At 51.0% G+C, this 12,402-nt stretch overlaps 1 protein-coding gene across 3 annotated transcripts in view; it reads right to left on the bottom strand.

The window, feature by feature from the left end:
- Positions 1-12,402, bottom strand: part of TMEM178B (transmembrane protein 178B) — a 372,296-nt gene that overhangs the window by 248,988 nt on the left and 110,906 nt on the right. For all 3 annotated transcript variants that reach the window (XR_013829753.1, XM_079931482.1, XM_079931483.1), the window contains one exon: positions 5,115-5,228. Coding sequence is in view for 2 of the 3 variants with exons in the window: in XM_079931482.1 (XP_079787608.1) it covers positions 5,115-5,228 (114 nt within the window). In the remaining variant the exon portion in view is untranslated. The remainder of the gene's footprint in view (positions 1-5,114; positions 5,229-12,402) is intronic.

Here is a 12,402-nt window from a genome sequence, read left to right as displayed (position 1 = left end):
GAGGGGCCAGGACAGTCCATCAGGAAAGGAGAAGATAAGCGCCATCGGGCAAGAAGCCAACACAAGGCCAAGGCCAAGGCCAATGCCAGCGGGGAGGGGCAAGGAGCAGCTTTGGACCCAGGAGGTGGGCGGTACCTGGGGGTGGCTGGAGGGAGTCTTAGCACCGGGGAGACTAGGGTTCAGGGGCAGGACGTGCTAATCCTAGAAAGAGGGGAGCGTGTGGAAGAGATTACGGAAGAGGCTAGAAGAGGGGGAACTGGGTAGGGCTTGGCCAAGCAGAGTAAGAGAAGAGTTCGGCACCAAGATCTACAGCAGATTAGCAGACAGGCTGGGCTTCCCACCATGCACAGCCTGGGTGGGGCTGGTACCCCCAGACTGAGCTAAGCTACAGGCCTCCACGGTGGGCGGTCAGGAGTCTCGGGGTCAGGGATCCAAGTGTGTCACTCAGGTGTGTGCATTAGACAAGACAGTTCTGAATTTTATTGCTTCCCCCTCTTAGCAGCACATCCACTGACACATTCTCGCTCCTCCACAAAGCCTCCATCTCTGCTCCCTCCCTCCCCCAATGCCCTTTCCCTCCTCTTCTCCGTCCCTCTTTAACTACATATCATATTGCTTCTGATTCCACTTTGCAAAGCTACTGTGTGAGGCTGTGTTTGTGTGTCCCTGGGGGTGGGGAGTGAGCCCTCAGGAGGATGGTGGGGGGGGGTGTCGGGGGAGGAGATCATCTCTCCCTCCCTCCCTGGCCAGCTGGAAATGTGCTGTGTGACCATCCAATTTAATTAGCTGAACTTTCAGTCTTGACAGAAGGAAGCTTTAAAAAAAACAAAAACAAAAACAAAAAAACCTGGAGCTTTCTTGGCTCTCAGCCTCTTGAAAGATAGCGGAGAGGATGTGATTGCAGGAAAGCGGAATCCCAACTCCCTGATTCCCACTGCCAGGGGCAATCAACTGTGAGCTGAAACCTGCATCTTGAAAAGCTAAGTGGAAGGAGAGAATCTGAGCTCACAAGCACAGGACTCTGGAGCCTCAGGGCTTGGACCCTGGGGTAGACTCGTCAGCAGCTACCCAGAGTCCCTGACAAGCAGAGTTGGAGACCAGGGGGGTGACAAAGGGCTGCCCTTCTCACACCTTCCAGTGGGTACCTGCCCTGCAGCCCCCAGGCAGGCCCCCCACTGTGCCCCCGCCACCCATTCCCTCAGCCCGGTCGCTGGAGCAGCCCCCCAAGCCCAGCTCCACTCCATGCCAGCTCCTCCTTGCAGAAGCACCCACATCTCAGCAGCAGCATCTCCCCAGAGCCTGCTTTCTCAGCACCCTGGCTGCCCAGTCCGCATCACGGGCCACCCAGGCACCCCTCCCACCCCCTGCCCTGCCACTGGCAGCATCCAGGACCCCAGCTGTGCTACAAGCGCATTCCAAAGGGACACCAGTGACAGTGAAAGCAAAGGAACGACCACTAGGGATGGCCTCAGGGGTTCCTGAAGGTGACACAAGGACACAGAATTCTCCAAACAAACACAGCAACCCAAGCCTGGACTTCAGAGCACGAAAAGCCCATGCGGATGTGTTCTAGTGAGAGGAGGAAGTGGCACCGTTTAAGATGTCACTGTCCTGCCAGCCTGCTTCCCCTGACCACTGCCAATCTGCTTCTGTCATATTCCAAACATGAAACCAGACCACCCACCCAGAGAGTGGCATCGGCCACTCTCATCTCCTGTAGCCACCGCCCCATCCTCGCTGGCCCAGCGATACTCACCCACCCTGCTCCAGCCCTGGAGGGGGCAGGAGGACCCAGATCAGGGGTGCAGTGCACCCTCGGAGCCCACGGAGCCCGGACCCATGCCACTTGGGGTCACTGCGATCTCATGGGAGGCAGCAGACAGGGAGGAAAGCCCAGGTGGGCTGCCCCAGGCAAACAGTCAGGTCTGGGTGGACTGAGGGCACGGTCCCAACTATTGAAGGAGTTCTGCCTTCTCTGGGGGGGCTCTTGCCAGGGTGGGAAGGAGAAACAGGTACACCCAACACTTCATCTGCAATCATCATCCAAGACAGATTCAGAACCTTGTCACCAAATCACCCAGAAAACTCAGTATTCAAACCTCCATAGCAGAGACCACCCTCAACACACACACACACATGCACAAACACATTTGATTCTCCGACCTTTACTCCCCAGACTCGTGGTTATTAGCTCTTTACACTTGGACTTATAAACCTAGCGACCTACAGATACTTTTATTCTTTCACCTGCTATTCATGTGACCATAAGGTGAATGAGCTCACAGCCAGTGAAGCCTCCCATTGGTGAGGTTACCTGTTCAAAACCCACAGCATAGTTTTAAACCAAATGGTGCTTTTCTTCTTTGAAAACATTTTTTTCCACAACAGTGTTTCATGACCACATGCAAATTCTTGATGAAAATGTAGGTATAACCTAAGTTTAACCAAAGTCCAAAATATTTACCAGAAGTTATTTCAGGAGAAAAAATCAAAATTTTTGCTTTGGCAAAAATTACTTCCTGAGAAAAATTACAGAATGTAAGGTATTATGACGAAATTATAAAACGATAACCGACCTAGTATTAAAGGAATTTGATCCCACTGACAGTATTAAACAATACAGGACTCTCAAATAAGTAAAGAAATCAGAGTCTGTTTTTTTTTTCTTAATTTCCAAAGCTTGGTCATAGGGGTTTGCTAATCTTTGACAGTTTCTACTTAATTTCAAAGGGGGCTTATGTGCCCATGTCCCACCTAATGTCATCGATATCTGACCTTTGAAAATTAAAACTGACATTTACTACACCTCCCCATTGCGCCAACATTGCCAATTACGTTCAGCAGCAGCTTCAGGCGTGACCCACGGTCGCCTGCTCTCGGAACGGCAAACGTTCTCTGCCTGCCTCACAGACCAGCAGGTCACTTTGTGAAACAGGCAGATGAATCCCTCACCAAAGGGGAGCCTCGACTTCACCCAACACGGGGTGCCCAAAACGTCTGCATGTATCAGTCGCTGAGATGGCTTTTATCACTTAAAAATAGATCTGTCAGCACCCCCATTCACCACAGCAGAGCCTGCACGCTCGATCTTGCAGAACCTAAGGGCACTCCAGTTTCAGAACAAGGACCCGGGAGACACTGGGCTCAGAGAAGGGCCATAAAGCTTAGCATTAGCCTCCTCTCTGCCTTTGCTAACACCATGTAACATGTTTTCAGTGATGCCCTTGAAATGCATCTGTGCAATTTACGCTAGAATAATTCTTCTTGCTGAAACACTTTCACAAACTACCTTAACTGCATGAAACCGTTATACTATATTGTAATCAGGGCATTGCCCTGTAATTATTTGCTTTGTGACTGTATCTCTCCACTCCTGCCCACCCTCCTCCACCTCCAGACATGAGCTCTTTGAAAGAGCTCCCTGTGGCCTCGGTATCCACCATGTGCCCGGTACACAGAAACACTCGGTAACTGTGATTGAACTGAGTGAATCTGAATTGAAGCCGAAATACCGACAACAACGTCTTCCTTCTGAGATTCCACGACGCCCCTCCCCCTCCACTGCATTGCTTAAGTTATATTTAAGTGGTTCTTCTACCAGGCTTGTCATGTATCTTGAACATGCACTGTAGGTGTCTATTAAGTGACTATCCTAGACCAATGCAACTTGACGAATAAGCAGTCACTGTCAGGGATTTATACACTTGGCTCTTCACATGTCTCCCTCCAAAAAGGAAATTAATAGCCCTGATTACTAGTGTCCCTAAGGCAAATCTCACATTAAAATTAAATAAGTATGTGGTATGCTTAGCTCAATGTCTAGCACCTGAGGATGCCCATTGGACATTAGCTCCCTGTTCCCAGCTTCTGGTTCGTGTCTCCAGCAGCGATAAAGCTTGTAAGGGGGGGGGGGGGGGGAACCATCTGGTTAACGCATTCCTATCTGCTCATACCTGCCCTACATCATTTTGGGCCACTGGCATTAGGTAACACTCATCCAGACACCTAGTCAGAATCTTTTTCCTGAAACCAACGAACGATTGCTCTGTTTAATTTTACTCGTCTCTCACCCCACCCCCACTTCAAGCTATGGTGATTTGATTAAAACCAAACCAAAAAGTGGTGGGCCCCATGCATGCAAAAGACAATGAGGCAACAATAAAGAGACAAAAGATGGTTTTGACCTTCTTCAAAGTTTACCGATTACAGGAACCTTGTTATCAAGAAACAAAGAGCCTCCTTCACATATAAACATAAAGTTAACCTTGTGACATTATGTGAAAATAGCTAGAATCGGGGAGAAGTGACAAATGCACCAGAGGCAGCGTGGAGCTTACTAAGAGGAAGAACATGTTCACATGAAGAACAATGCTGGTGAGGAAGGAGAACTTTCCTGACACAGACAAGCAGGTGGATCCCCATGGAGCAGAAAGGTAAAAATAGCAAACCAACTGTGTCCGCTCATGACGTCACCCTCTCATAATTTAAGTCTCTGAGAATCCCTGACCAAGAATTCCCCTAACCAATGGAGGCAGATACTCTGATCTTCTCTGAGCAATCACATGCGAACATGGGTCCCATCATTCTAGGGGAAACAGAAACTTGGAAGTTGAGGACCAGCCCCTCCCCCTTCGTGACCCCTCCGACATGCAAATTCCCAGCGCCACGCTGCCTGCAACCACCACCGGGTCTTAGCAGGTCTTACCCCGTACAGAGGACAACACGAGAGAGATTAGCAGGTTGCCACAGTAACACCCCAGGCAACTTGGAGACACACTGGACTTGAATCCCAGGAGTTGGTTTGGTCAGATAGGTGAAATCTTAAATGCCTACCAGGATGGCGAAGCAAGACCACTGATCACCGTCTAACTGCTGGTCGTTTTTTGTTTTAACTGTAGAAGCAAATTCCTCAAAAGCTACAATGCCATCAAAACCAACCGAGGCCACTGTGACCCACAGACATCGACACTTTAAGGATTGCCGCCAAGTTCTGAGACTGTCCACAGGTCTCACACGGAGGTGCATCTGTCCATCCGGACCGAGCTGCTGACGGGCATCCAGTCTCCGCGCCCTCCACAGGTCACAGCCAGAGAAAGAAACTCAGGTGTACTTACGCAGGGCGTGCCACTCATCCTGGCGGATGGTCTTCGTGATGTTGAAGGTGAGGTTCCTGGGGATGGTGGCTGAGGAGTAGTGGTATTTGATGTACGTGCATCTCTCAATTTCTCCTGGCAAAGAGAGACAGGAGACCAAAGGTTAATGAGGCAGGAACCAGGTCTGGGGCAGTCTCCAGGATCCATTTTTCTGTCCTGGGGCAAGGGACTTGTTTCATATCGGGCCTGGTGACACCTACATTTTACACGTACAAGGTAATAACCTTGACTCCAAAAGAGCAAGAGGGTAGGACAAAATCAAACGCCATGGATTTAGATAGAAAAATACACCTCTGGCATCATTCAGAGGTGGGAAGAGTCAATGCTTAGGCTGATAGCAGCTTGTTAAAGAAAGTAGTAGCCATGTGTGTTTAACCTTAGGAAAATCAACTTTTATATCAAGGGAGGAAGTTTGGCATCTAAAGACGTTTAGAGTTTGCACCCACAGACCAGTAAACGGCAGGCCTCGGCCTTAACCATGTAGTACGTGCTGTCTTGCGGAATGCTGAGCTAGAGGGGGCCTCTTGCCTTTTCTCCATCCCCTGCCCCCCCAGCCTCACCTCTGAACACAAAGCACTCAGATCCATCTGTATCTCCTTGAACCAGTCTCTTCTCAGATTTCTTGGACAAAACTGAAGCCCCCTGACATACTCAACACCTGGTCCAGTAGGACTTTTACTGAGAAGCCGTTATCAATCAATGCATGCTTTGCTAGTCAGATTGTCAAAATAGTCCTACATCTTAGAGCAGAGGCCCTCCAAGTGTGGCCCTGGGATCACAGCATCAGCATCCTCTGGGAACTTTCTAGAAATGTCATTTCCCAGGCCTGACCCCAGACCTGCTAAATCAAGAACCAGGAGGTAGAGCCTGCAATCTGAATTTTAATAGGCCCTCCAGGTGATTCTGTTGCACACTTTAGTTTGAGAACCGACGCCTTTGAGAATCTAACAGAACTGCCAAAGCACGAATTTATAAATCCGCCATGTCTGCAAATTCCAAAAGGAAGGCATGATTAGGAGTCCTTGGCCTCCTGCAGACGCTTCCATCGACACTTGCTTATCTGGGGGATGTTAAAACTCAGCGTCAGCGCGTTGTGAACAATCAGGAAAGGTGTCATCTTTAAAGGTTAGGGGTTTTAAAATTTGGTTTTGCACCTGAATGGATTTTGATGGTAATCCATTTTGCACCCCACTGATTTTCAGTTTATAAGTGGTGGCACCTGACTGAATCGTCTGATTCCTGGCTCACTGTCAGCAGGGAACCTGGCAATTGGCGGAGTGCAGTAATTTAGACAGCGCCTTATTGCAAATCATATCTGGACAACCGCCCACCGCCCATTATTGGCAGACACTCCTCCAGTGGGACAGACGCTGTCCAAAGGGGCAAAGTTTGAGGAAAGTGCTGTGCACTATTTTTCTTTTAATTTCTCAACTCCTCTGTCTTTTTCCCCTTAGCCTACAAACATCCTGAGTCTCTCGCATGCCATACCCTCCCCCAGACCACATCCCCCCACACCTCTATGTTCCTTCTTCCCTAAGCTGGTAATACTTCTAGAAAAAGTAGTCTGCCAGACAGTCTCCGCTTCTTCAACGCACATTCATACCTCATTTCCATAGCAATTTCCATCAACAGCATCACCTCCCATCCAGGCCACATCACAAATCCCACAGTCATCCCCAAGGCTTTCCCAGCTCTAGCCGTGCCACGCCTCCTTGACATCCAACTGGTCACCAAATTTTGCCAGTTCTGTCTCAGAAATGTCCCTGGCATCCAGCCTGCCCTCTCTGTATCCACTCCCTCTATCATAGTTGCACAAAAACAGTGACTGAAAAAAAAAAAAACAGTGACTGATTCCACATTTGCTGAGGACTTACTAGGTAGGAGAGACTTGCCAAGAGCCTTGTAGACCAGTGGTTTCCAACTTTACTCATGCCCTGGCGCATGTAGAAGAGATGCGTGCAAGGCAGCCGGGATGAGCAGATGGGCTGCTGCGTCCGGTCCAGCCTCGGGGAGGGTTGAAGGAGCCACACCTCAGCCACCCATAACCTATTCGCGGCTTCTGTACCTGTCCCACCAGCGAGACACTCTGTTATGAACACTGTCCTACTAATCCTTTCTATAATCCAATTAAGTAGGAGCTATGATGCTCATCACCCCTATTTTACGAATAGGAAAATGGAGGCTCAAGAAGATGAAGTGACTTGCCCGTGCCAGGATTAGAACTCAGAATTGTCTGATGGGAGTCTCCTCCACCAGCCCACCCTCCGCACCGCACCCGCTGCTCAGACTGCATTCCAGAAGGAAAATGCATTCCAGAAAATGCAGTCTCTTTCACACACCGGATAAACCCAACACTCCCGGCAGAAAGTCCCAGCCCCCATTGGGCCCCAGCCACTACACACCCTAGGCTCCAGCCAGGCGCGCCCCCCTCCACCCTGCCCTGATAATGCCCTGTCCGCTCACGACTCTGTCCCTCCTCTCCTCCCGGCCTTTCACCTAGTACACCTCCAGCTCCTCGGCAAAGCCTCCCTGCATCCAGGACAGCACACAGCAGCAGGCATTCAACATCCCCTCCTTCTCCCTCCCTAAGCTCCTTGCGCTATGCAGCCAGCACACCAATGCCCTGTGATTTATCTATTTACACGCCTCGCTCCCCCACTGGATGATGAGTTTCTCAAGGGCAGGGACCTGTCTTACTCATTCATCTTTATCTCCCCGGCCACCAGCACAGGGCGGGCATCAAGAACACGTGCTTTGAAGAAAGCAATGAACAACATAAGGCGCCCTTTAGAAGACCACAGTGGGCAAGGACCCCAACTGCTTCTATTATATGCAAGGGATTAAGATAATTGAGGCAAATTAGAATGTCATGAATAAAAGGAGGTGATTGTTGCAGAACTCTGGGATCCTACAGCAAATACCTCTTCCCTGTCTGGACAACGTAAGGAGAGGCTTGTCGATCACACATGAACGTGGAATAGCCTCTCACTGCACTTTGTAAATGTAATCCGAGGGACAACTAGGTCGATGGTTTCGGGGTGGAATAAAGAGAAAAAGAAAGAAGAGAGGGAGATATAAGGGAGAAAGGGTTTTTACATGAATATCATCGGCAACTACCTGGGACATATACAGTTGAGCAGGTTGTGCACTGCGTAAGGGTACCTCCCGAGAGTACCTAGGTGCTGAAGTCCAGCTGCTGCTCTGCTTGCCAAGACATGCACCCTGGTGGGGTATGCGGGAGATGTCCCTGTCAGAGAGGCTGCCTTTATCTAATTTGCACAAAGATGTCATGCAAACTAGCAGCCACCCTACATTCCGCGATTTCAAGATCAAACAAAATCCTCCCTGGACCCCGCTTGGGAGACACAAGACAGGATCCCACTGTTAAGAGCTAGATTGGTGCCTGTCACTCATGTCTGAGAAAAGTACCTGATTTCCTAGCCAAGACCAGGTTCTCTCAGCCTCAAAACATACTCAACAAGTGGCCACAGGTTCCAGGCTCCCTGAGCCTCCCTCACCCCCAGCCCACCCAGCCAGTGAGGCAAGAGGCCACCTGACACTCGACAAGAGCAGGAGCTGACGGACAGGCGCCGCGGGCAGCCGGCCAGGAAGCCTGGCTGGAGAACTTCCCAGCAGCCCCGGTGGAGGCCCTCACTATTTGCTTTGCCTCAAGGATGCAAGCATCCTGCCTGTGACAGCAATTAAATTTGAAAGACTCAAATATTGCCTAAGAAGAAAGGCAAAATATTTACCCATGTGTCTGCAGGTCCTGTCAGTGTGCTGGGCTTTTGTCAGTTCAGGCGCCATCTGGGCACCAAATTCGTGTGCCCAGAATGTGGGCTTCCCAATACAAACAGATTTTCCTGCAAAGAATGGGTTAGAGGGGCGACCTGGAAGGCAACGGAGAAGCCCATGACCTTCCCCACCTCCTGCATTCCAGCCCAGAGACATGAGCTTCCCACTCTGGAAGCCTCAGCTGGGGGCCAGAAAACTGGTCAGCGAGGCAGCAGGGGTGGCCCCTCCTGTGGGCCCCTTGGGACTTTATACCTTCAGCCATGCTCTGCCCTCTGAGCTGAGGACCCTCCTATCTGCGTGTCAGGATCCCAGGGAGATAGGATACCCAAATGGGTAACCGAGGAGAGTTTCCAAAAGGGACAATTTACAAAGCTGAGCGCAGAGTGTAAAGAGACCAGGCAAGGGTGGTGCAGGGCCCTGGGGCTCGCAACACAAGGATGTGGTTATAACACCGAGACCGGGAAAGGCGGGGGGGCGGGGGGGGGGGGCGGTGCATCACCGGAACCTGGAGAGGTGATGCAGGCTTCGGCAGGGGGTCACAGCCAACCTGTGTGAAGGGCAGGGAATAAGCACCCTACCTCTCACTCCTCCTACCCTCATTCCCTGCCAGTCCCCCCCCTCCGTTTCCTGAACCCACCAGGTGCAGGGGGGCAGCCTCTGAGTACGAGCAGGTGAAGGTGGGGACTGGACCCACGGGGCAAACACAAGCATCCAGCTCACTCTGCCCTTCTTCCTCTTTCCTTCCACACCTCCCCAGCCCTCTCCCGTTCTAAAACATCACTCCAGCTTCCCTTAGTCCAATGCTAGCACCTTCCGCCTCTCCCCCACCTCCACCTCTCAAGGTCTTCAGTGGTGAAGGGAGACCCTGGAACAAGGAACAGGGGGAGACTGTTCCTATCCTTTTCCTGCCTTTCAAATCCTTTAAGACCCAAGGCATGAGTGTAATAATTCATGTTAAAAACTAATGTACTTCCTGCACATAGTAAGTGCTCAATAAACACCAGTTATTATGAACTGCTGCCCTAAGACTACTTACTCTAAGGGGGCAAGACCACAGGAAATCAGAAATAATATTAGTAAGCAATGTTTATATCACACTATACAAACACAGAGGCAGGGGGTGGGGAGAGGGGGAGAGAGAAATTTCACATGCAATACCCCTAGGAGGCTGGTAGCACAAGACCCCTGATGTACACTGGGCATATGAGGAAACAGACTGGAGGGGGGCAGCAGAGACAGCGTACACAATGAACTCTGGATTCTGACCACGCTCTACCATGATACCAGCAGGTGATATTCCTTTCACGCGCAATCTGCTATCAGCAAGACCTGGTTTCCTAAGTAGCTGTAGAAGGAGTCTATTACTCCACCGTTATGTATATTAAGTGGAAACCTTCTTAGGCAGGGAGACTTCAGAGGCAGTGCTAGGACCCATCCCCACACCATCTAAACTTACCTTCCCTAAACAGGTGCCACAGCACTTATATTCATGCATTAGAGAATCATTCCTTTGGCTCAGACATTGTTCTCTTAGGTACCTATTTTTAAAGCTCTTTTAAGGGGCTTCCCTGGTGGCGCAGTGGTTGAGAGTCCGCCTGCCGATGCAGGGGACACGGGTTCGTGCCCCGGTCCGGGAAGATCCCACATGCCGCGGAGCGGCTGGGCCCGTGAGCCAGGGCTGCTGAGCCTGCACGTCCAGAGCCTGTGCTCCGCAACGGGAGAGTCCACAACAGTGAGAGGCTCGCGTACCGCAAAAAAAAAAAACAACTCTTTTAAGTAAGTCCAAAGAGGGTAGTTCTGAGTCACTAGTGCCTAGGTGTGGATGAGATTCCGAAATCCCTTCCTCTAGATGGACCCTCAGCAGCAGAGGGACCCTAGAGAAAAGAGGCTGAGGATCCCGGCAGCTCATGAGGGAGGGGGAAGGTGTGCTGTAAAGGCAACCCTGCAACTTCACGACCATATCTGGTGCTGATCAGCGTGGGCCTGAGAAAGAACCAGAACATGGGACCCCCTCCCCAGCTCTCACTTTAAAAGTGGAGTGATGCCTGCTGGGTATGCGATGGTCAAACGTATTTAGGAAAAATTGGGTTTAACAATGTTTAAAAGGTTTTCTTGCTGCAGGACTTTAAGAGTTCTTAACGTACACTGTAACTCCCCTAGAGGGGACAGGTATGGCGTGCAGACTTCCCCAGACTCCTTTGACTCCAAATCCTTTCTTATTCAAAGAGCAGTTTCTATCGCTCAACTGTGAGCTCCTCAAACCCAGAAACCAGGTCTCTTGTTTGCACTTCTACCCCCAGGGCCAGGCAAGCAATACATATCTGGATGAGTGGGGAATAGACACCAGGGTCTGTCCTTTCATCACACAAGGTAAAGGAGGTAGCTGGCCCCAAGTATGTGCTGGCCTCCTCTCCTAGCCATATCTGGGAGCCATATCTCCGTAGCCACATCTGGGAGCAATGCAGCACCAGGTGCAGATGCCCATCCAGGAGCTGTGTTTGCACGATGTCGTGAAGTCAGTCTGGGACCTTTGTGGGCAGGACTAGAGCCATGGCTCTCCGTGCTCTTGGCCCACCTTGGACTCCGGCCGCAACTGCAGCGAGTGCTCCCGGGCGTGCTCATGGCACCCACGTCAGGTCCCTGGCAAGTCTCCCGCCTCTTTACAACTCACAGGTCACTTGGCCCTCAACGGGCAGCCCACAAGGGTGCAGGAGAGTCAATACTCACAAGAGAGACCCTCAACCCAGGGCGTGAGAGACAGAGCACGCACCCCACCCACTGGGGGATGACCACAAGGCACCCTCTGCACGGTGACCCTGAGGGCGGCCCTGGGATCCAAACGGACGCTCACAGCAGGAAGCTGCTCAGCACTGCACCATCCACTGGCTTCTCCTCCTTCCCGGGAACTCCCCCAAAGTCCCTGTCTCGGGCTCTGCTTTGGGGGACCAAACACTGAAGAACCACCACCTAGGGGAGAGCAGTGCAAATGGTTCATATGTTTGAGAAGTGTGAACAGTAAGAAGTAAAAAAAGTTGGTCCAACTCGATCCCGAGGTTGCTGTGAAGGGTCCCGTCAGGACCCAGGGCTGAGGCAGGCTCTGCTCCTTCTCAGCTTCCCTTGTTCCTCATGTTCTTTTCTTCTTGATATTCGAGCATCCTAAAGACACACGGATGGATGACTGGACCGCTTCTGAGCGTCCCCGTGTTTCCTTCATTCCAGAGCTCCTTCTTTAAAAAAATTAAATCTATTCACAATGCCTTCCAGACGCCGGACACTCATTTTATCCCCCGTCATCCTCACAACAACCTTGCGAGGTAAATATTACAGTAATATTCCCATTTGACTGAAGGAAGAGAGAGTTTAGACAGATGAAGGCCTTCTCTGGAGCCACTCAGCCAGCAAGGAGAACAGCCAGTGTCTGGGTGTCGGCGCAGAGGTTTCAGACACCACAGCT

The sequence above is a fragment of the Stenella coeruleoalba genome (genome assembly GCF_951394435.1).
Source record: "Stenella coeruleoalba genome assembly, chromosome: 9".
NCBI classification, from domain to species: Eukaryota; Metazoa; Chordata; class Mammalia; order Artiodactyla; family Delphinidae; genus Stenella; species Stenella coeruleoalba.
Note: the sequence above shows the minus strand (reverse complement) of the source record. Positions and strands in the feature narration are given on the sequence as shown.